Genomic DNA, 25,080 nt, shown 5'->3' on the forward strand with positions numbered 1-25,080 from the left:
TCCAAACTTAGCACAACATCTTTAAAATTCCAAAAATAGCATCAATTAATATTTTAAAATTAAACCCTAAATTCAAAATACTAAACCATACCCCTTAGAACTATACCCTAAATGTGAAATTGAGAACCCAAACATAAAAAAAAAAAAAAAAAAAAAAAAATCTAAAAATTAATTTAAATATTTTAATGTGTGAAATAGTGCTATTTTTGGAAATTTAGGAATGTGTGCTATAGTTGTCTATAAAACTTGTTTTAATGCTATTTTAGGGTATTTCTCTAAAAGTTATAGGATATAAGTAAATAAAAATATATCGATGTAAAATATATATATCAGTAAAACAAAAATTATATAAATAAACTTTCAAAAAATGAAAAAAATTGATTAAAAGACATAGAAATGAATACTTTTTATCTTGTTATAGAAACATAGAAATGAATAGTTTCTATAAAAATAGACGAAAAAATCTTAAGTTATAGGTTTTCACGCTATTTCTCAATATGTGAACTCTATAAATTACGAAAAAATCTTAAGTTATGGGTTTTCGTGCTATTTCTATACGTGAGAATATACGACACCTAAAAAGATCAAAGAAACCTATAAGGCAAAAAGTACAGAAAAAAAACATCAAAAGTGAATTGAGAGTAGCTCGCCGAATACGCTATCCGATGACTAGACCTTAAACACGCCTAGAATCATTTGAGTTCGGCCTCAACCACCTTTATAAGGGTTCTACGAGCATCTTTCTCTCCCTTATAATTCGCCGAGTTTTAGCTAAGTCACGACTTGTTTATAATAGAGATTCATCATTAACTGCCTTGAGATCATCCACAATATATTTGTTAGAGTCGAGCATCAACAACTCATTCGTATGTGAAACATAAAATTAAGTCTCTTAGAAGGTGTTAATTAACTGAGTTGTGTCGCTTTTATTTTTTGTCTTTTATTATAGATTTTGGTCAAAACTTGTGAATTGTGTTATGCTGTTTTAAAGGCAAAATTCATATGGGTTACTTACTGCCGGCAAGAAAGAAAGATGGCTTGACTCCCTACTAGGTATAAAAAAAAGAATAGTGGTTTACCATAATCCACCGAAGTAGTTCACTGATAAGATTCATCAAGCATACTATCGCAAGAATAAGTCAAAGGCCACGTCAGCTGAGGAGTCAACGGAGCTTAAGTGATGGAAGACTCGAGAAGAAAGAGGGGGTTTGCGGTTAGACTTGTTTAGAGTATATTAGCTGTTGCAACGGCACTGTGAAGGGATTATGTTAATTCTGGGTTTGTGATTCTCTTGCGATGTGCTAGAGATCTTGAGTGATGTGCTCAAGAGTGATCTATGTTGATCACACTCTCTCAGTTTAACATTCCGTTATTCGTTTGTATCTCTCACTCTCTATTACATTTCTCAGAGCAAATCAATACAAGTATTATTCAGTTTCATTGTTAGATTTATCTAGAATCTATCATTCACGCAGACGGAGCATATTCACCCTCGCCTCTCATCCACTTCCGAATCCATCCGAAATAGCACGCTATAAAGACGGCCACGAAAACGAAGGCAAGAACTATTGCAACTTTGATCCAAGGCATAACATCACTCAAATCGTCCATTACAACACAACGATTTTGTTTAGTAAAATAGCACAATGTATCTTCAACTTTTGTTTATGGTCGTTTGTTTTTCGTGTTTAGTAAATTAGGTTTATATATACATTCGTTCTTCTATATATATATAAGTGCAATTTACATTCATCTGCAAAATATAAAGAAGATAGTTAACATTTACATTTTTCTTCTAGAGTTTTTACTTTTTTTATACAACTTTAGATATTGGTACTTAGGTTACTTACATGTTTTTTCCTTTCTTATGTCACCCACAAGGCCACAAATATCATCGTTATGAACTCAACTTCTTTCTCTCTTCTTCATTGTCTTAAACGACACATCTTTTGATAACAAATGAGACTCAACAAAACATAACAATCTATGCATCTCTCTATAATGCAAACTTTTTTGATCTGTCAGAACTCAACTAGAGGAGATTCTACTGAGTAGATTCATGAAACAGCTGAAGAGTGAAGAGTCAAAGTCTAGTACTTTATGGATTACAATTCCCTAAAACTTTTCTATGCACAATATTCTTTACTTCTCCAGTTACTTGAGTTCAGTAAGAGGGAATGGCTGCGAAGCGATACCCTTCAGCTCCTCTCCATGAATAGTACGCAATCCTGGTCTCGTAGAAACCTGTAGCCACAATTTTTGAAATGTGTCAAGGCCATGGAAAATCACTGGTTTATACTCACAGCTTACATGGGTAAAGAGAACAAACTTAAGAGACGATGATTTTCAACAAACAAAGAACACAATCTGTGTCTCTCTAGTTGATCCTAACCCAATCAATCTCCACATCAAACAACAGATTCCACAAGGCTTTCAAAATCAACCATCATGCATTAATCATTAACCAAAGAAGAGAAGATAGTTTCAACAGACAAAGAAGACAAGCAGAGTCTGTCTACTTGATCCAACTCACTCAGTTTTCACATCAAACAACAAATTACATAAGGGGTTTCGACTCAAACATCATGCACTCAGAGCTGGCAACAAACAAAGAAGACAATCTGTGTCTCTACTTGATTCTAACTCACTCCAACTCCACATTAAACAACAGACTCCACAAGGGCTTGCAAACCAAACAACAAGAGGAACTCAATAAGCGAAATTTGAATTTATAAACTCTTACCAGGGAGGAAAGTAAGGATCCCAAGAACAAGAAGAGCATAACCTTGAGAACTATCTCCTTCCATGTGACCAGTGAAGATGAAAAACGACAAAAGAAGAAGCAAACAACCAAGGAACAGAAGGAACACAGCTAATGCTATAGATTTCCACGGCACTCTATCAAAAGCTTTCGGTGTATAATCGAAACGAGGATCGAAGTCTCTCCTTCTACCAACACCATTTCCATAATCTTCATCATCTTCATCTCCTGGAAGCTCAGCATACCTTACATTTCTCCTCGACGCCATTTACTAAAATCAACACAGATCATTATCATTAACCATTTTAAGAAACTCCAAATACCACAGAGCCAAATCCTAAAAACTCAATTCCGCACATATGAATCATAAAACACCATAAACTCGCATCTGAATCTAAAAGGCCTAATAAAAAAAAGTCTAACTGAGATCAATCAAGAACCAAAATTCCCCACGCGAAATCAACACAGATCACCATCATTAACCATTTTAAGAAACTCCAACGAACACAGAACAAAATCATTGAAAACTCAATTCCACCATAATTTCGCATCTGAATCTATAATTCTAACCAAAACAAAGTCTAACTAAGATCAATCAAGAACCAAAATTCCCCACGCGAAATCAAACTGACTCCAAAATTAATCGACGGTAAGATTGATACAACCATGAAGGAGAGATACGGCGTGCCGTGAAACTCACCGGAGTATTGGTTACTTCGCCGGGAAGATAAATATTGAACTAAGGATTCAGATCTACTTTGACGAAGGAGTTTGCAGATATGTTCTTCACTTCTTCTTCTTCTTCTTCTTCTTCTTCTTCGTCTCTATCGTAACGACGCGTTTTGCGAGTAAAACAACAAGTTGTTTCTTAATTTACGCATTAAACCCTAATACTTTTATTAAATTATATATTTTACCCTATATTTATTTGTTATCAATTTTGAAACCTTAATCTTCCCAATCAAAGAGGAAAGCAGTTTTCATCAATGTCCTAATTGAAGTTCATCATTCCCAATTCGAATCAATTTTCGTAATAATCTGAGCTGAATTTACACAAAAAGATTTTATACCGACATCATTTACTCAAATTTTGTGGACTCTTAGCTCAAATTACCAACATCTATTTTTTTTTTCAACCATTGGACCACAGCAGACTGCCTATTAGCCAAATCCCTAAATTCATAGGAAACGGGATTTGATCCCTAATATGATGGTGTCTTGTGTATTAAGAACTTATTATTGACCACAACACTAAGTCAATGACATCTATTATGAATGGTAGTCCATGATAAATCAGTTTCAATGAATGTTTTTGAAGTTTATTTCGATAGGTTTGGTTGCTATAGAATTTATCATTTTGAGTCATCCAATTAACATCAGCGTAATTCAACAAATTTTTTTCTAAGATTACTCTTCTTTTTTTTTGGCTAGTGAACACTTTTTTTTCTTGTCAATGTTCTTATGAATATTGTGTTACAATTTGTAAATTTTTAAAGTTATGTTTTATGTTTTTCCTTCGGTCCTTAAAGACATCCATCATCTGAATCAAAACATATTGGGCTTGTTCGTTTGGCTGCCGCAGGTACCTGCGGCTGCGGCATACGCAGGTATGGTTGTTCGTTTACTTGCCGCAGGTACCTGCGTCATGACGCTGCGGCAAATGCTGCGACCTGCGTCTAATATTTTTAAACGTTGTTTCAATTCAGCGGTTAAAAACATAAATGCAGCTGCTGCTGCTGCCGCTGCCGCCAGCGTCAACCAAACGAACAAACCCATTGAATGGAAAAGATCTTTCATTTTTCAAGCAAACCAGTGAAGAATGTTTACATTTTTCTATGTATTTTGCTTTGTTTTTTTATATATGTGCTTGTTCATCCATTATATGTAATTAGTATTTGTTAGTGGAGATGTGTGTGCTTATTATTTCTTATATCTTGACTCGATAAGTTACCAATTACCATCCTACTCCACTGCATAATCGTCTTCATGCTTTATCATACTTGATATATTTGTATATTTATTAATTGGCATTTTCATTTTTGCTTATTGCATGTTTAGTTTGATATTGTCATCCTAACTTATGATTTGACCTTTCACCTTTGAGTGAACATCAATGTTCTAGTTAATCAAGCTTAAGCGCCTATTAAAAAATTATCTCTTATAGTTAAAGTCAAAATAAATTGTTTTATATAAAAAAGGCACACTTAAATATACTAAAAACAATCGTTACTATTAATTGAAAGGAAAAAAGCTCCTTATTTTTATTTTTTTAGTATAATTTTTTATCACTCTGAAACTAAACTAAGACTCTGATTGGTAACGGTTGTTACTTTTAGTTGTAGAAATTTTAACTTTAAAATTTTAGCTGTAAAAAATTTGGCTAGATATTTTGACTGTGGAAACTTTACCTGTTAAAATCTGATTGTTTACCAACAACTTTTAAAGCTGTAGCTGTTATTTTTTATGATTATTATTATTAAATAGTAATAATGAAATATATATTATGTCATAAATTAATTTATATCGCACTTTAATGACAAAATAAATTTTATTAATGATAAATTAAAAGTTTGAAAATATCATGATTAATTTATAATTTTTGATTGATTATTCTGGCAAATATCAATAGTGTTTTTAATTGTTTTGAATGTTTTTTTTCTACTGAGTAGTTATATGAGCAGTCAAAAATCCATTAACCACTAAACAATGCATTATTTGAATGTTATTCTATTATTAATGATGAATTTCAAAAACTCTTTTACAGTATTATAGTGATGACTAGATTATGACCCGCGGTGTAGCGCAGGATAAGTTTTTTTTTTGTTTTTTTGTTAATGTACTATTTTAATACTAGTTTTGCTAATGTACTCTTTTAGTGATTTTGTATATAACTTGTGGTATACCGCACAATAATTTTTGTTTAATATAATCTTAATTAAATCAGTTTGATTCGACATATTTTATATTGGTGTTGTTAAAATAGTAAAATAAGGATTTAACCCGTATTGAAGTATAATATTAATGATATTTTATTTTTTAGTACTATCAATTCAATCATGTATTGTCATATTAATGCAGAGTGATATTACGACACGAACTCCGGATATCAATGGATTCTCGAAGAACAAGTCGCAGCTTTGAGTTCTATTATCTTTGTATCAATGGATCAAAGAGTAAGAGAATTCGAAGACTTGGAACAAGAGAAACTTCTCTTTTATTAAAATTCTTAAAACAGCTCTCGTTCACGTTACAAGAAAAAGAGTACTTATATGCCTCCGCAAACACAAAACCCTCGTCGGAACTTGTCGAGCAAGCAACAACTACACCGACTTAAAAGAAACCCAATAATAAATAATAAAGCCCAACAAAACTAATGAAAATAATTATAGAGTAAAGTCCACTTAAAGAATAAGAAGATGTCGCTACATCACATATAAGCCGTCATGTATATAACTCGTTTGTGTTATTTTGAAAATTTAATATTTTTAAATATTCATAATTATAAACTTTTTATTAAGTTTAGATATATCAGTTACAAATTATAAACTTCTTAAAATTCTATAATTTACTATATACGGTAAATTTACTATATATGTATGTCGAACACACACTTTTTATATTAATTGAGTAATATATGTTTGTTTGAAGAAATTCAAATTACAATATATGCAGGAAAAAAGTACACATTTTTATTAACATTATGTATTATATGATGATTCACTATATTAAAATTTTAAAATAATAAAAAAGATGATAGGAGAATATTTTTTTTTAATATGGAATAAATCTTCTAAATATCTGTATTAATTATAGAACTAGGATATATCCCGTGCTTAAAGCACGGGTCAACATTTAAAAAAAAAATATAATATAATAATAAAAATTATTGTTTTTTAAAAAAATTATTTTGTTTGAGATAAGATTTATTTTTAGTTGTTATGTAAATCTTTTAGTCTATTTGAATACTAATTATTTCAAAATATTATAGTATTTTATTTTTGACGTATTATTACAGTTTTATATTGTTTATTTGTTGTATTTGCATCATTTTTTATGAAATATAAAATATTAATTTTAATATTATAATTGTGAGCAAATAAAAATTATTAATTTATTATCTATATAAATTTAGTTTTACCAACCCGCCAATGTGGAAATTAAACACACATTTTTATACATTGAGTAATATATCTTCGTTTTAAAAAACTCAAATCACAACATATGCAGAAAAAATATGCATTTTATTTATTATAAGTATTATATGAAAATTCCAAAACAATTGTAAATAAAATAAAATAAAGATGATAGGAGAATCATAATTTGAAATCTTAACAAAATCTTCAAATATAGTTATTAAAAATAATAGTATTGTATACTTGGATATAAAATTTTAGTTTTTAAAATGCTGATTGGTTTATATAATTTTTTTAAAAATAATTAGTAATTTCGTCCATAATTTATTAGAGATAGAAAATATTTTTTTATAGATTTTTTAATATTTGATCTGTGAGTGTTTTTTATTTTTAATTAATTATATTTATTTAAATTAGTTAATTAAACTTAATTAATTTTTTTAATGGCAATTGAATGTAATTTTTTACACATTTTAAGGTTAGTTTCATATTTGTACTTCTCAATTAATATAGTAGGATATTATATATAATTTAATTCTGTAATAATTTAAGGTGAATCATCATATAATAATTTAATTCTGTTTGATTATAAGGATAGTAGAGAGAACTAACTAAACGTGTTTGGATATGAATATAAGGATTAAATGATATTTAATGATAAATATATCCACAAATATATTTTTAAGTAAAAAGTGCTGCAAAAATATTAATATAGATGATGAGATAAGAAAATTTATCATTGAAATGGATTTTAAAAGAAAAAGAAAAAATAAGAATAATTAATTTATAAAAATAAAATATGTAAAAAGTATATATATATTTTTGGAGAGCTTTTTAATATAAAAGAGAGAAAAAAAATTCGCTTTAAGAAAAATGAAAAATCAAGAAAGAGAAAAAGAAAATGTAGTTTTTAAAGCTTGAAAAATATTAAAAATAAAAAAAGTGTGATTGACATAAAAAAAAAAGAATAGCTGTCAAGGCTTTTAAACTCTTGAAACTGTACTAGCAATCAAGAGTAAAAGCTGAAATGAATTCAAACACAAACCATTGAAACCAAACCAAAATGCATTAAACCGAAAATCTTCCTTATGTATGAAGAAACGAAAAACCCCAAACCGACAAATTATTCCCAGATACCTCAGCTATTTATTGTGGAGACTCTGATTACTATCATCTGCTATATAAGATTACTAGTATTAGACCCGTACTTTGTACGGGAAAAATATAGCTTCAAAGATTAATATGAGAAAAATCTAAACCTAGCCTGAAAAAATCACACAACATATAACTTGATACCTTATACAGAAGACTAATCCTCTAATCACTTTTCCATCTCCACGGCTACACCATTGTGCATGTATGGATGAAGCGGGTAATCGTCCACCTTCAAGAGATAAACATAATAAGATGAGATGAGAAAGATAGTTATAGCTAGAAACGTACCTAGAGTCAAAGACATAGTATAGCAAAGTCAAATCTATATATATATTTAATCGTTACACATATATTATACGAAAAATATTGTAGTACAAATGACAATAGTCAAATTTATATTACCATGATCAGATATTTCAAGTAAACATTTGAATAACATACAGAATTGATTACTTTACCAAAGTCACTAACTCTCGTTAGTTTTCATTCTTGTATCGCTTGCCATATGAAAAATAAGTTTGCGTGAGTTTGCTACCACACAAAAGTTTGAGCTTTTCCTAGTTGCTTCAGATTGCTTACGATGTCGTCTTCATTCTATACCTTGATATGAGGTAACAATCCATGATATCTTCTATGAAAATTTGAAAGGGCTGAGTGAGGATCAATTATTGATTCAAGAAGAGAAGACAATTATGAAAATAAGTTGGGTGAAGCTTTTGAACAAAAAAAAAAGGTGGGGCGGAAAGAAGAACAACAAAGATGGCCTCGGTGATTTATTGGATTTTTTATGGTTCTGTAATATTTGAATGATTTTAGACTAAAATTTTTAGTCAACTTAAGTTAAGAAAATTTAGGTTTTTTTTTTTTTTTTTTCTTTTTGCTTTTTGAATTTATAATTTTGTTGTATTATTTTAAAATTATTTTTAATATAAAACAAAATCTATGTGGCAGATTTTTATTTGATAGGTGACTTGTGCTTTATATGATAAAGGATAAGCTGTAATTAGGAAACTATCATCTTTAGTTCTTTACTAACTTAGTAATTAGTCAATTAATCTTCCTTTTTATTTTTATTTTTATTTTGTTGGTGTTATCGGTGTCTCTGACCCGGATCCGATATTTTCGGGTAATCTAAAAATTTCACTTTTAATCTTCTTCCTGGGTTCTTCTTCGTCTTCTCCCTTTTTGGTTTCTCGGGAAGATTCTTCCCTTTTCTCTCTCTCTCTCTCTCTCTCTCTCTCTCAGACAACAACAAAAAAAATCAGAAAAACAAAAAAAGGGAATTGCCCTTTATCATGCTTCCTCGTTTCAGGTACAATTAGATTCATCGATTTTGATCTCTTTATAGGCTAAAGATTCGTGTTTAGATTCTCTACATTGTTGTTGATCATTCATGATCCTTGTTTTTACCATCTCGTTCGGATCTGTTCTGATTCATCAACGGATCGATCTATGATCTTAGCAGATTCGTAAAGTTTAAGTCTTTTTCTTTCTTTCTAAGCGATGTAATGTAATGTAATGCATGCGGTATGTTGTTTTGTTAGTGTTGTCCTGATTGTTATTTGAATAAAGTTTTTTTTTTTTTTTTTTCTCCATTTGATTCAACGCTTTTTTCTTGATCGATGTTGACGTTTTCAACTCATATTTTATTTATGTTTAAAAATGTTCTTATATGAAAGCTGAAAGTGATTGAATTTTACCAATTAGTGTATTGCCATGAACATATCTAAAAGCTCGTGCAGGGGCATACACAATACAATGTTAGGCTTGCAGCAATCACTTTGGCTCATATTAGATTTCTCAGTTTAGCATAGTTTAATAATTTGATGTGTTGTTGTTACATGTTTCTTGTGCCCCACTAAGTCATTTATTTGATTTTGTCTTGTGACACTTTTTGAGCTGGCTACATTATTTTATAATTTTGAGAGATCTTTGTACTGACTTGGTTGTTGATTCTTCAACACTGGATATACCTGTACATAAAGAAAAAAACAAGATTCAGGGCACTGACTTGGTCCCAATGTTAGTAATAAGACAGAAAGAAACAACTAGTTTCTGTATGTTGCAGATTTGTTCAAAGATATTGGTCTTTTAGTTGAGTTTTCTTCTTTTTTCACCCATTTCATTTTTGCTCTGAACAGGATCTAAATAATATTATAGAAAAATGGGTGGATGTGTGTCAACCCATTCGAGAGCCATTAGGCCTCGGAGGAAAGGTCGTCGCAGATCTTCAAAACACTTTTCTAAAGTGTCTGATATTGTTCCTCATGCAAATGTAAGAAGGCCCAGTGACGTTGGGAGTCGAGTTTCTTTTGGTGAGTCTTTCTCTCCCGGCTAACTTAATCGTCCACTGGTTGATCAAAATTTATGCATAATCATATTCTACTGTCATAGATTTTTACATGTAGAATATGTTATGTTGCAGCTCTCTCGCAAGATGATGCATGGTTTGACTCTGTCAGTGTTCTTGATTCGGATGAGGATGAGGACTTCATCAGCCTACCTGAAGGTAAATGTCAATCTACATTGTTTTCAGTATTGATGGAGGAGCAGTTTTGGAAAATGTCATATGGATCTGTATATCTTTTACCATCTCTCTCCTGCAGAAAACGCACCATCAGCACCACCATCAGTGGGGGGTGCGACGGGTAATATCCCAAATGGTCAGGTAGTTCAATTCGAATCTTCGTCGTGCATTGTGGATGGGAAAGGAAAGTATGAAGAATACCATGAGACTTACTTGAAGATAGATGGGAGTAAGACCGAGAAGTTTGTGACCAAAGGGATGTACAAGGATCCTAGTGGTCTCTCTGTTCTCACTGGAAACAACAAGAAGAAAAATTTAATGGATCATGCAAGCTTTAAAGGCTTGAAGGAACAGAAACGGAACTCTCAAGAGAAAACCCTGAGAACCAGCCTGAGCCGATTGATGCCGACAGTTAGTTTTAATGACAAGACTCTAAACTCACCCACATCTCAGAAACGAAAATCCGCTGTTTATCGGCTTTCATTCAAGAGGAGATCGTGCGATGGTGAGGAAGTTACTGAGCATCGTAAGTTGTTGTACCGTCCGAAAGCGGGTTTCACTGTTCCTTCGTCTGCCAAGGAGAAGCAGTCCAGCGGTAGTTGGTGCGAGATACCGCCTTCAACTTTTAAACTCCGTGGAGAAACCTATTTCAAGTACACCTTTCAACACACTGTTTCATGTATCTTTTACTAGAAACTGCTTTGTCTGTAACTATTGAAGAATGATGCTTGCAGAGACAAGAAGAAATCCCCCGCTCCAAATCAGTGTCCGTACACTCCTATTGGTGTTGACTTGTTTGTCTGTCCAAGGAAGATTGATCATATCGCTCAACACATCGAGCTTCCAAACATCAAATCCGAGGCAAAGCTCCCAGCTCTTCTCATTGTCAACATTCAGGTAACAACCACCCAACATTAACATCTTTACTTAACTTCATATGAAGTGTATAGATAGCGTTTGGTATATCCATATGTGTAAATGATCCTGACCTTTGTGACTCACTGGCAGTTACCAACTTATCCTGCTGCAATGTTCCTTGGAGACAGTGATGGGGAAGGCATGAGCATTGTACTCTACTTTAAATTACGAGATAATTACGAAAAAGAAACCTCTCAACAATATCAGGAGAGCATCAAGGTAGCTTATAAAGCCATTCCTTTTTACATTTCTCACATTCCCGTGATTGATCTGAATGCTTACCAGGTTCTTTTTGTTTTTGGTTTTTGAAAAAACAGAAACTTGTCAATGATGAGATGGAGAAGGTAAAAGGGTTTGCTAAAGACAGCAATGTTGCTTTCCGTGAAAGGCTTAAGATAGTTGCTGGACTTGTTAACCCTGAAGATCTAGCTCTAAGCTCGACAGAGAAGAAGCTTGTTCAGGCTTACAATGAAAAACCTGTCCTCTCTCGTCCGCAACACAACTTCTTTAAGGTTCTAACAACATCACTAACTCTTAAACTCGAAAAGAAATTGTCTTTAGCGCCTCATTAACGATTGCTTTTACCTTCACTGCAGGGTCCAAACTACTTTGAGATTGATTTGGATGTGCATCGATTCAGCTACATATCGAGGAAAGGACTTGAAGCATTCAGAGATCGATTGAAAAACGGAACTCTTGATCTCGGGTTAACCATCCAGGTATAACTTGATACAAATACTATGTAAACCATGATCATTTGTTCTCGAAGAAGTGTGAGTAGATAAAAGATTAAAACTTTCATTCTTACAAATTGGAAACATGAAACAGGCTCAAAAGCCAGAGGAGTTGCCGGAACAAGTGTTATGCTGTATGAGGCTAAGCAAGATTGACTTCGTTGACCATGGTCAGATCCCTATGCTTTTAATCCCGGAGGATGGGGAAACTCAAGTGTAAAAAACCTCATCATCTATCCTCCTCAACCTTTGGATGAATAAACCAAACTGGAAGATAAAAAGCATACCAAAAAATTTCCATCTCTGACATTATTAATCAAAAATGTTGTATATTTTATATATTATGTACATCTATCTATCTAAATATATATATATTTTATTATAACTTATATAACGGTCATAAAATGCAAAAACTCATGAAGTCATCTTCTTGAGTTTGCCCTTTGTTGTAACTTTTCACTTTGTTGTTACCTCAACTTATGTTATGTGTTATTTTATGAAATGTGCCGAAATTTCTATTGTGCCCATATATTCAGTTTGATATAAAATTCTTTACAGCTTTTTTAAACTGGCCTATACTGTATTCCTCTATAAGATTTAAATTGTATTTGGGTCAAAATTGAAAGAAGAAATAAATATAGGGATCAAAGTATAAAAAGAAAAAAGAAGAAGAGGGCAAACTCAAGATGATAGATGACATGTATATAAAGAGTAAGAACCCTAGAAGAGAGAAGCAAAGTGAGTGCCTGAGGCCGAGCGCTTCCCTCTTTAGTGAGGGGTGGCGTGGTATACCACGAGAAGGGATTTATTTTGTGGCGCACCCTGTTTTGGGTGCGTAGGCGCATATCAACTCAATCTTAGGGGGCCTTCCTCTTGCTTTGCTGTTTCCTTTAAGCCTTAGGCTGTCAAAGCTAGAGTTGTTTCTGCCCTACATTTTTGTGTTTTTTTGAGTTCTTGGATCTTGTAGATTTGTTTTCTTCTGTTCATGTTATTATTAGTCTTTTGAAGTTTATGATTAGTTAGATTCTTTCATAGATAGTCCAAATTTAATTGGAAACAAGTTCTCAGATTGTTGTCTGGATCTACGATTTGGTCTCATAGTTCCGTAGACAATAAGGGATCAGAATAATCGGACAACAAATTCATGTATTTTCAAGTTATGTTTCTGTGTTTTGTTGTTGTTTCTGGTCAGTTTTGTGTTTACCGGTTTGCCGTTCGGACCACTCATCTGCAGATTTCACAATCTTAACTGTAAATCAGGTCTTACAATTGTGTATTTCACCTGTTCGTGTTACTGTTTTGATATTGATCATTGCAGTCCGTATAAATATCTAGTGAAGAAGATATTAATGTATAACAAGAACATAACAAACAATTTTAAAACGGTAAAGAATCACATATAGTTGTTATCACTGTAGATTAATCCACATTATTGATCTAATTAATCAGAAAACACAGTAATCTCTGGTCATTACAGTTCAAGCCATCTCAAAAAAAATTGACAATAGTTGTGGACCTTGCTGTTGGACGTACATAAAACAAAAGGAAGATGAAACGAGTAGATGGAACCCACGAGTCGAGCATGTAACCATAAAAGTTGTAGAGACAAATCAAGTTTTGTTGTGATGTGGATTGTTGACAAGCTAGCCCCTGAAGAGGAGAATAATTGAAACTTTTGTTGAAGGTGGATTAGTTAGCCTGTCCTAAGTTGTAGTTTACATGTCTCTCAGCAAAACTCAATTTGTCAACCAAAGTGAAATGATGTGAGCTAAAAAAAAAAGTATATTTGCAACATTACATAGATATTTAGTACAGTAACATGAATGATATCATAGGTCTGGCTCTCACATTTTCATCTCGGAAAAATAAGTTGATGAGACAGCCAAACCCTCATGGTCATATGTGCGGACTAGTCTCTGTCTTGAGGTGGGCGATTCAAGCCAGCAGAATTCTAAGTGAAAAGACTTTAACTCAGCAACACTCTTTGCTACGTCGCAAGGACATCCCATGTACATACCTCCTGGTAACAGAGTCATTTGGTATCCTTCCGCGAATGTAACTACGTTTTTAGTCAGTTCCCCGTCCCAGTGTACGTTAGTTGTCACTTTTTTCGCATCCGATGTCGACGAGATATCCTGATTAACATCATCAAAACTTGTGAAGGTCAATAACATCTCATCTAATATAAACAAAGGATGATAAAAGGCTATGTTGGAGTGTAGAACAATATTGTATACCTGGACCACATGACCTTTGTCATTCATTTCAAGAACAGCAACAATATCGGCTTCAGATAGTGTTGCTCCATAGACACCACTTCGTTTAGTTACTGAACGACCTTTCCAAGTACCAAGAAATGGGGTAATCCGATCTGCATCCTCCTGCAACAAAAGGAGAACATATACTGATCATGAAAGGACTCTATTGTGCTTTATGTGCTGGATCGATAACAAATCTGTCAACAAATTTACCTGAGAGTTATCGAGGACTGGATGAGTGAGATTATTTAGCCCTCTTTCCTCGAGGAAAACAATAAGCATTTCAAGAACACCTTTGGGATCCATGATGTGAAATGCTCTAGCCCTTCTATCCATCTTTGTAGAATACAAGCAGTTTTCACATACTAAAGCAGGACGCCGAGATGGAAGTTTAAGATTTCTGAAATTACAAGTTTATTATTACAGTCTACACTCATGCTTCATGGAGAGTATAAAATGTTTCTATAGAAGAAGGGAACCAATAGGCGTGAGAAACTAACCTTGGTGATTCTTCTCCAGTGTCATCTTCCCCGAGAACGCCTTGTCTTAACGTTGTATCCAACATTCCAGCGGTTTGATACCTCAGTGCAAACGCTCTCTCCTTGGGGAAAAATCCAATCTGCAGACTACTGATGATGGATATCAAGATAGTCCTCAAATCCTCAAGATAGAGACAAACCATATACTGATACTAAGTATCTAGATTGAGAGATCACAGAATTTTCTCACCTGCTGATATTTGTCCACGGTAAACATATTGGTTTCTTTAATTTTGTATTCTACCCATTCCGCTTCCTCCTCGTCCTCTTCGGAAACTGAAGTAGCTGATGTAGGCTGCTTTATATATAACCTAAACAATACAAACACAAGACAAGTTAGGAACTGATTGTGCAGAGCGAAAACCATTGTCTCTAGGATACTATAATATACAAGAAAGAAACTTCAGAGTTGCTCCAAATTCAGAGAAATAATATCATAGATCATCAACATATATGGATAAACTTTGTGTGAACATACAATTTCTTAGACACCATTTAAAATTCAGAAACTTTCTATAGTACAAACACAATGCAGATTAGAAAAATTATTTCTTAACTGTAAAAACCCCAGACAAAAGTATACAAGTAAAAACTTCATAATTGATCCAAATTCATAGAATAACACCATGTAACATCAAACATATATGTATTAACTTTGTGAGGACATATACAATTCCTAAGATATCATTAGAATTTCAGACCCTTTCTTCCATTCTATTGAGTCCAAAGATGATTGAATCCTTAAAATTACAAACCTTTCATATAAATCCATCAAAACAACTTCTTACCATCAAAGCATAAAACTACGAATCAATCAAATTTGCTCTAAATTCATAAAATAACTACTCAGACCATTAAAAGTTCAGAACTTTATATAGTTTCAAAGTTAAAATTCCCCTCCAAATCGATTCCAATGATAATTGAATCCCTAAATTACGGACCTTTCATGTCCATCAAACTCAGATAATTAATTAAGAAGGAAGCAAAAGAGTAATCAATCATACGATTGGTTAAGGCTAAGGAGCTCATCTTCTCCATAAGAACTAGCTGAAAGACGCGTATCAATCTTATGCAACAAGGTACCATTACCATCAAATTGCTGCAAAACCAAAAAAAAAAAAAAAAAAAAAGACAAGAGCTCTTGTAACATATAATCTAACGAAAAAAGTTCAAAACTTTAGAATCAACGCATTAGGGTTTTTGTGGATTGTTTACATGAAAGGAGCCAGTCCATTTTCCGACATTGAGATCGACAAAACCGCGTAAATTGTCAATGCTCATTGCTCCTTCGTTGGTTCTCTTGTCATCTTCTTGAACCGCCATGGACGTGATGAGTACGGTTCTTGTTCCATAGGCTGAGCGGAGAATTGGTGGGGAACGAGTGGGTCTGAGGGATTTGGTTAGTGGAGCAAAAGGAAGTGAGCAAGTGAAGGAAGCTGTAGCCATTGGAGGACCTCTCTGACTCTGAGTGAGTGATTCGGTTTTGTGAATTTATCTTATCAACAAAATGACACTTACAATTACAATAGTAGAGTTGGTAATATAACCGAACCGAACCAAATTTAAACCGAGGACCTCTGAGTCAGTGATTCAGTTTTGTGAATTTGTTGTCTTGGCAACAAATGACATCTATCAGTAGTAGAACTGGTAATAATAATTTCCTTCATTTTTTTTTTGTCAACTGATATTATAAAACTTGGAAGGATACATGGTGACTTACAACCTAGCCGGCGGAAAGCAAGAATATCCCCTGAGTCTAACGCCCAAAAGAGAGAAACTAAGCCGGCGAACAAACAGAAGTTTCCGGAGACATAAAACGAAACCAAGGTAAAAATTACAAAGTAGAAAAATTTAACCCAAAACAGAGGATGAACCCTTAAAATAGAGAAATAGGCAACAAGGCATAAACCCTTACACGATACACTAGTCTTAGGATGCAAGAAGAAACTCTTCTCCTCAAACACTTGGAAGAGAACTACCAAGGATGCCCACGGCCAATCCCAAGCTAAGATCAACCACCTCCTATCATGAAGAGAACCAATCTCTTGTAGCAGAACCAAAGACTTCATAATCCGGCAAGCAAAGACTCGAAACACTTCTGAATGCGACGATGACGACAACAGCATCCAGAATCATCTGTGTAGAAGCCTTACAAAAAGCAGTCAGATCTCACCAGATCTGCAAAGCAAGGAAAAGGAGCGCAGCCTAACCTCTCGATACAACCGAACTCAAAAGAGCACGAAGATGGAACGAAGAAGCTATCAACCACAACGAACAAACAACCCAGAAAAGAGTCCACTGCATACAACTAAGACTAGCATAACTTCTAAACAAACCAAAGCCTAAACTTAGAAAGGAAACAACCTTAAGGGAATCAAAGGCTGGAAAAGTAGACCAAGGGTGCTGGACCAACAATGGCTGGGCGGATAAAACACAATCACAACCAAATAACATAAGCGGCTTCAAAACAAAGAGAAACACATGAACGGAAGCAAACGAAGGGAAGGGTCAAGATGATATATTATTTTTCAAGTCGTACCTTGGAACTACTAGCTCCGGAATTAAAACCATCAACTTGCAACCACAAAACCCCACACTGACTGCTCCTACCGCAATGACAAAACCCAAGATCGAGACTCAAACCAAACCACAAGACTTCCCAATCAAGGGCCAAACTTCAACCACATCTACAACACTACACACCTAACCCTAGCTAAATGGTACATGATAAACATGGGGAAGTCAGCTTACTCAACCAGGAGACAACAAGAACCCATGGCCACAGATCCGAGAAGCTTCACCTAAGAGATCAGGACATCGACGAATCTGACAAAGGCAAAAGAAGCTTCTCCTGAAACCACCGGGAGAGGACTAACAAACGCTCATACCGTTGAGCAAACCTCACTGTGAAGACCTTCTCATTTGCTGAGCATACTAACCACTCCATCAATCCACCAGATCTAACTGCGGCGACACAAAAAGAAGCAAAAACAAACTAAAAACAGGGCATCGGGGCCCTCTCACAGCTACGGCGAGGAGCACCGGTCACCGGAGAGGGCAAACTGAGATTTGATATTTTAGGCGACGGCTAGGGCGAACTTGGGGGGGGGGGGGGGGGTGAGGGAGAGAGAAAAGGTCTTTTTATTTTGAATTTCCTTCATTTATTTAAAAGCAATAATTATACAAAAGCAACTAGATTTTAACCCGCGGTACACCGCAAACATATAATTTTTATGATAATTTATATTTTATGTTGTATCTGTTTGTTAAATATTGGATGTTTTGTAAATAGAGGAATAACTAAAATTTTGGTTGCTGTGCGGCTAAATATTTAAATTATTTTTTTAACCCGCAATATATTTCATGATCATTTGTTTGTTATATTTAGATTATTTTGTTTAGTGTTTGAGATTCTATTTTGATTTCTAAATATTATAACAAAAAATAAGGGGTCGAAATACATAATCAGTAATTTATATGTTGGGATTAAGTCACATTTTCCTAATGATTTAATTATTTTATACAATCTTAGTTAATCAACTTGATTTTATGTCAAATATTTTAATATCAAAAGTGTTGATAAATAATTAAATGAGGATTTAACCTTTGTTAACACAAATTTAATAATTTTTTATTAATTCCAACATGTCCTCTTTATAACTCATATACTATATAACTTTTAGACTTTTTTAATTTTACATATTCGTAATAATTAAAACTTTTATTAAGTTTATATATATATATATATATATATGTTAATTATAATATTTAAATAAATGTCACTCGAAGTTTTTTTTACGTTAAGAATCAAATCTCACAGGTTTTGGAAAACAAAATGGGAATCAAATTGTTGTTTTATTTGTTTGCAAAGGATTCAGATATAGAATATCTTCAAAACATAACAGAATGTGTGGTTAAATATATGATAGTTTCTATTTCCATATTGATTGCTGTTATTTTTTTAGTTGAAATGAAATGTAAAATATTTAGGAAACAAAATCTGGAGAAGTGTTAGTTTTGGAAATTTTTTAGGGGTTAATGTTGCAAATAACTTTTTAAATAAACAAAACAAAAAAGGCATAACACAAAATGTACTTAAAAATGGTAAAATAGATAATTAAATCCAACCTAATAATTAAATCTTATATAATAAAGTAAGGTTTCTTTTTTTGACATGCTATAAGAACTTGCCATTTGGTACTCTTTTTTTGGGACATGTGTAATTTTTTTCTTAACTAGGTAGTAACCCGTGCTATAGCACGGGCAAAATATTTTTATAAAATTGTATTATTTTAAATATCTAATTTAAGTTTGGTTTTACTTTGGGTTATTACACATATATAACCTAGAGGAATGGGAAACACGTCCCTGTTCCGTTTTATTATGTCTCTGTCCCGTTTTATCATGTCCCGTTCCATCTCCTCTCGTCCTATATCCATCAGAATTTTTTTGTCTTATTGTAACGCTCTGATCATCACCTTGCTTAGTAGGTCCACCATGTCCACTCCTGATCCATAGGCCCACCTTGCTTAGTGGGCTACATCTATTCCCGGCCAGTGGGTTCATCCATATCCGTCAGTCGATTTGTTACGTCCATGAGGCTTTAAAAATTTGTTTACCATCACTACAAATCACCATCTTTCCATGTGTTTTGTCTCTACTCGCACAGTTCCGGATGCTCACCCATCCTGAAACTACTCCAGCTCAAACATGCTTAACTCTAGAGTTCTCTCAGGACCTTTGGCCGAAAATAAATCTGCACTTTGGTGACCTAGATGACCAAATCAATCTTTTAAACCTCTCCGCAAACTGGGATGTCACAATTATGATCGTTCTCTTTTAAATAATTACTTGGTAGGTAATATTTTTAATAGAGATTGGGTAAGAAATTTAGACAGGATATCCATATTCTTCTTGAATATTTAATTTTTCATTTAGTTAGTTTTTACTATCCAAAAAATTACAATTTTAACAAACTGACTGTTTCCTAAAATAATACTAAAATTTTGAATTTACCCGTTCCAAAATAGAGAATTACTTCACGAAATATATAAAGTCTCCATTTGAATAGTTAATTTATATTGTTAGTGGAAATTATACTTCTCAAAAAATTTCGAAATATTTTCAAAAATATCCAAAATTCTCAAAATATCCATCTCATATTAGTTCTTTATATGTCACATAGTGAATTTTTTTAAGAAAATCGTTTAAGTGCAATCTTTTCTATTATATGAATTACTCATTTCCATTGCACATCCACTATTTTTCATTGTAATACCTTAAATATCCTGGACTTAGTCTTAATTTCATTTACATAATACATCAAATTTTTTAGTATTATATGTTTTTTGTTTAATAGCACACAAAAAAAAGGTTTTTCTTTATTAGGTGATTACAATAATGATTTCTCATGAAATGCAATTTGTTGTATATTGGCTTTCAACAAAGACAGTGATGATGAATCAAAAAGTTTTTAATCATGGACTGCTGATTGTGGAATAATAAGAGACTTATTTGTCATTTTTTTATGTGGTCATCAGATATAACCAAAAATAGTTTGAGAACCGAAAGTAACCAAGAACAATAATAATTAAACACCAACAACATTATTCATCAACATGCACTTGATCATGAAGCCAAGATGGCCCACCAAGTGCTAAATATGACTAAAATCTATCATTTCTCGTGACACTATTCGAGATAACAATCGTCACTTTATTCGCCGGAACAGCCACTTTATGAAAGTCTTTACAATTGAAGCCATCCAGCCACCTTATTCTCATATTTATTTATAGTTTTGTTTTTTATTTCTTTCAAATTTTTGATAAACATTAATAACATGATGTCGTTGTTTTTTTTAATTTAAACTCTTTCATATAAATTAATTTAGTATTAAATTTTCTCATATAAATTTTAAATTTCAAAAAATGAGTTAGAATCTTATTATTTTAAATATATAAAACTATTTGTACAATATTGATAATAAATCTAAATATTAGATTTCAATTTGGTTTTAGTTTGAATTATTGTTCATATATAATCCAAACGTATCTACTTTGTAATAGGAAACATTTCCCATCCCATTCCATCCCATCTCGTGCCATCCTGTCCCGTCTTGTCTTTCTCTCTTTATCCATCATAATTTTTTTATCCTATGATCGTTCTCTTTCAATAATTACTCATTAAGCAATGTTTATTTATATGTATTTGGTAAGAAATTTAGACATGATACTCAAATTCTCCATTGTATATTTAATTTTTAGTTAGGTAGTAAAATTATCCAAAACCAAATTTTTCTAATCAAAAACATCTAATTATTTTGATTAGAACTATATTAGCTGTAGAATTACGGGAAGTAACATAAAATTAAGATCCCAAGACAATAAAAGAAAAGATTTTGGACATGCCTTAACTTTTATAAAAAGAACAGATCAAAATCTAGGAAAATGCATATAACGAAAACACATAGCCTGACAATGTAAATCTAATTTATCTTTTGATAAGCACAATGATAAAATTCTCACAAAAGGCTCAAATCAGCTATAATTGTTTGGTTTGTTGTTTCTGAGCAAGAACATGGCATTCTTTAAGCTAAAAAGTGTCTAGAGTGGACATAGACTTTGTTAGTAAATTCTCAGCTTCAGCAGCTACTTTAAGATTCAGAGGAAGATGAAGAGCGGAAGATAAAACTGTTCCTAGATTAACTCTCCACTGGTCAAACGAATTGATACTCCACACAAAGCCTTGAACTGCAATTCTGTGTTCATCGATTGCCACCAACTGAAAACAAAACATATACAAAATGTCAGCTTTTTAAGACTTTTTATCTCAATTTTAATACCTGAAATAGTGGCAGACCTGACCAACATAGTAAGCAGTCAATTCTGAAAGTAGAAGGCTAAGAGAAGATCGATCGCCAAAGAAGGTCTGTGGAAAGATACCAACAGTTATACACATTATTATACGTAAATTTTAACATCAATCAGCACCATATTTACTTTGTGGGGAATGGGGAATGAGATGTCATTAACTCTTATTAGAGATTCACTTAAGTTAGTATCTATAGTAGTCATATATGTTCATATACTTGAGCCCATAATGTAGACAAAAACATGTAACACAGATAAACAAATTATGCAAATTAATTCACTAAACATGTAGACAAAAACATGTAACTCAGATAAACAAATTATGCAAATTATTTCACTAAAATCTGCAGTCTATAACTTCGACAAACCAAACCTACAACTTAGAGAATAAAAATCTGCAAATTAATTAATCAAAACCAGCAACTTAGACAACAAAAAGAAACCCAAGAAACTATAGAACATATTTAAAAAAAACTGGTTCAAGAACCGAAACAACAAAAAGAAATCAAACTCATAAAAACTGAACACAAAACATTTCAAATACTTCAGCATATAATTTTTTGAACTAACCTTACCCATTCATCTTGTTAGATGCTTCAAACGTGTCACTATCATTAGAGCCTATGAATTGTTGCAAATTCTTTTTGTTATTATATTCAACCTATTCTGAAAAATTGGAAACCATAAATAGATTTAGCGACACATAAGAAGCTCAGCTCTGCTTTTAGTATAATACATAAGACAGAGAGTTGTTGTGACTTGTAAGAAGAAAAAGGCTTACTGTTCCCAACACGTCACTCAAATCAATGCAAATTCACAACAACAAAAAAAAATAGACAGCTTATAAAGCAAACCATTCCATTTATCTTTTATATGAATTTAGCATATGATATATATAGAAATAGAAGAGGTTTTTTTATAAAAAAAAGAAACATCATAGCAAAGTCTAACCTGATGTTGAAATGAATGCGTAAGAAGTGCCCATCAGTGCTCTTATTATCAACTATAAGAGATGTGGATGGTGTTGACTTCCAAAAACATACTCAGCTCCTGAAAAGATAAAAGATGATATTTTGTTACTACTTCATCAAACAAAAGAAAAGATCGAGAGACATCAGATAAGAGCAATTAACAAAATCGGCAAATTAAACATTTCTTGTCAGCTCTAGTTATTTTAGAAACACACGTCATACCCATTTCATCTTGGCCTAGCGAATCAGTTGGTAGATCCATAGTGTGTTCTTAAGAAGATGGCTTCTCATGGTCACATATAAATAAATCCTAGATGGTTAATCGTATCAATCAGACTGAAGAATTTTTTTTTTACAAATAACAGGCTATGGAAGAACAAATTAGATTTACCTTCTAATTTACAAACCCAGAAGAGAGATCATCATGTGATGATTATGTTGAACATCATCTTCTCAAAACTCTAACCCGCTATCTTCCTTTACATCCACTGGAGTAAAAAGAGAGAGAGAGAGAGAGAGAGAGAGAGAGAGAGAGAGAGACGTACCTTCATACGACCAAGGATTCTAACAACAATGTCAACACCTGTCTTTAATTGTACTCTTGACCTATTGTATAGCTATCGCCTCCAAATCAACATATCCGAAACTGAGTTCTTAAAACGTATGCTTTTCCTATTCAAACGAACAAAGCATCAAATATAGTGAGAATGTGGGGGGGAATATCTTAAGTGATTATAATGATAACTATTGATTTGATTAATCTTTCCAAGACTAACAAACTTAAAGAAATTCACATCACTAACTGAATTTCATCATCAATAGATCCAAAACTCACCACTGATTCCAAACTTCATCAAAAACATTAGTAGAAGACCCGCTTTTCGTTTGGGATAACATTAAGGCAATTAGATTACACTTACCACGTGATGAGAATCAGGTCCGTAAGCTATCTTTAAGTTCAGCCAAGCCAAAAGATAGATTCGTTTGGCTATCTGCAAAGCTTTTACCCAACAATCCAAATACAAATAATAATTGTTGTTGGTTGATGCTGCTTGGTCCGAATCCTGTTTCATCTCTGCAGCTTCGTCGGCAAAAGAAAAAGAAAATTTTGCAAAAGGACTTGGAGACGGCGACAAAGAGCATAGAGAGAGAAACAACTTCTTTTTAGGTCTTTTAAATTGACGGATAAGATCAAAATGAATCAACGGTCACGATTAAATAAAAGGATCCGAAATAATATAAACGGGTCGTTTTAGATCCGCGTCTTTATCCGTGTAGAGGGGCCAGGAAATTTCCTTTGTACCCTTTTTTAAAATCGAAAATTTGGTCATAATTGCAATGGCATTGTATTGTAAATTCTTACAAAACTAAGGTTTTTTTCAGGCAACGTTTTTCTTTTAATAGTAGGGATATTTTCAGTGTTTTTTTTTCAATTGACTTCATATAGATACACATTATCTTATTTATATTTATATTTATATTTTAGACAAAAAAATAATTTAAAATTATACATTATAAGATGTTTAATTTATCGGAAAGTGTCTTTAGTCAAGTGGTTACAACATCATCTTTGTAATCGATCCCACCGGGGTTCGACTCCACTTAGCCATGTTATCCCAGGTGTTCAATTTATCCTTTAACTTGTGTAACATATTGTCCAATAATGATTTTCTCTTTTTGAACTATTGTGAAGTGACTTTAATGTAGTGTCCAATGGTAAGTCCTTAATGCATAAGGTACCACCACATCAGGGATCAAGTCCCGCTTCCTACGAATGTTGGGATTTGGCTAATGAGCCGCCTTGTTGTGACCCAATGGTTGGCAAAAAAAACAAACAAACTATACTATTAAATATATATATATATATATAATTAATTAGTTAGAGAGAAATAACTAAATTATGTCTTTTAAAGAAATAAATGAATATATATATATATACATATATTTATAATTTGTTTTGCTTGAAATTCCTATCATATATTTATAGTTATAGTAACTATTCATATTTTTTTTAAATAATACATGTATTTATTTATGAACCTTCTCACATATTCTATTAAATTTCTTATTCTATCACATATTTTGTAATACTCATATTAATTTGATTAGGTTTAAATTCCTATCATATATTTATAGTTATATTAAATAAAAAGATTATACTTAAAACAGCATAATAAGTGTATTTTTGATGTACTTTCTCACATATTTTAGTAAA

At 32.6% G+C, this 25,080-nt stretch overlaps 3 protein-coding genes and 1 long non-coding RNA gene across 20 annotated transcripts; 1 reads left to right on the plus strand and 3 right to left on the minus strand.

Annotated features, from left to right (window-relative positions):
• Positions 1 to 1,897: 1,897 nt before the first annotated feature.
• LOC104710765 (uncharacterized) lies at positions 1,898 to 4,788 on the minus strand. Its single transcript, XM_010427417.2, has 3 exons — positions 3,462 to 4,788; positions 2,744 to 3,032; positions 1,898 to 2,244 (listed from the first exon to the last, which is right to left on the minus strand). Exons 2-3 carry the CDS (start codon positions 3,027 to 3,029, stop codon positions 2,165 to 2,167), a joined length of 366 nt encoding a protein of 121 aa, XP_010425719.1. The 5' UTR covers positions 3,030 to 3,032; positions 3,462 to 4,788; the 3' UTR covers positions 1,898 to 2,164.
• Positions 4,789 to 9,062: 4,274 nt separating this feature from the next.
• LOC104710766 (uncharacterized) lies at positions 9,063 to 12,740 on the plus strand. The gene is made up of 9 exons (XM_010427418.3): positions 9,063 to 9,361; positions 10,191 to 10,364; positions 10,475 to 10,558; positions 10,656 to 11,229; positions 11,311 to 11,473; positions 11,585 to 11,713; positions 11,812 to 12,006; positions 12,091 to 12,213; positions 12,323 to 12,740. The coding sequence occupies exons 2-9, from the start codon at positions 10,214 to 10,216 to the stop codon at positions 12,446 to 12,448; spliced, it is 1,545 nt and encodes a 514-aa protein (XP_010425720.1). The 5' UTR covers positions 9,063 to 9,361; positions 10,191 to 10,213; the 3' UTR covers positions 12,449 to 12,740.
• A 1,228-nt stretch (positions 12,741 to 13,968) lies between these two features.
• On the minus strand, positions 13,969 to 16,544 carry LOC104710767 (uncharacterized). Of its 3 annotated transcripts, none has more exons than XM_087466456.1 (7): positions 16,241 to 16,544; positions 16,030 to 16,124; positions 15,216 to 15,336; positions 14,987 to 15,105; positions 14,700 to 14,886; positions 14,466 to 14,609; positions 13,969 to 14,363 (listed from the first exon to the last, which is right to left on the minus strand). In XM_087466456.1, the coding sequence occupies exons 1-7, from the start codon at positions 16,469 to 16,471 to the stop codon at positions 14,073 to 14,075; spliced, it is 1,188 nt and encodes a 395-aa protein (XP_087322582.1). In that variant the 5' UTR covers positions 16,472 to 16,544; the 3' UTR covers positions 13,969 to 14,072. The 3 variants fall into 3 exon arrangements, with proteins under 3 accessions (XP_087322582.1, XP_087322585.1, XP_087322583.1); XM_087466459.1 differs by having other exon boundaries at positions 14,987 to 15,115; positions 16,241 to 16,541; XM_087466457.1 differs by having other exon boundaries at positions 14,987 to 15,112; positions 16,241 to 16,540.
• Positions 16,545 to 21,496: 4,952 nt separating this feature from the next.
• LOC104710768 (glucose-6-phosphate isomerase, cytosolic 2B) lies at positions 21,497 to 24,077 on the minus strand. Of its 15 annotated transcripts, none has more exons than XR_755068.3 (7): positions 23,786 to 24,077; positions 23,257 to 23,537; positions 23,088 to 23,175; positions 22,846 to 22,944; positions 22,470 to 22,560; positions 21,884 to 21,952; positions 21,497 to 21,805 (listed from the first exon to the last, which is right to left on the minus strand). It is a non-coding gene; the product is annotated as a glucose-6-phosphate isomerase, cytosolic 2B (long non-coding RNA). The 15 variants fall into 15 exon arrangements; XR_015566817.1 differs by having other exon boundaries at positions 21,889 to 21,952; positions 23,786 to 24,052; XR_755067.3 differs by having other exon boundaries at positions 22,465 to 22,560; positions 23,786 to 24,052.
• Between the last annotated feature and the right edge of the window lie 1,003 nt (positions 24,078 to 25,080).

The sequence above is a fragment of the Camelina sativa genome, chromosome 9 (genome assembly GCF_030686135.1).
Source record: "Camelina sativa cultivar CO46 ecotype springtype chromosome 9, ASM3068613v1".
Classification (NCBI taxonomy): Eukaryota; Viridiplantae; Streptophyta; class Magnoliopsida; order Brassicales; family Brassicaceae; genus Camelina; species Camelina sativa.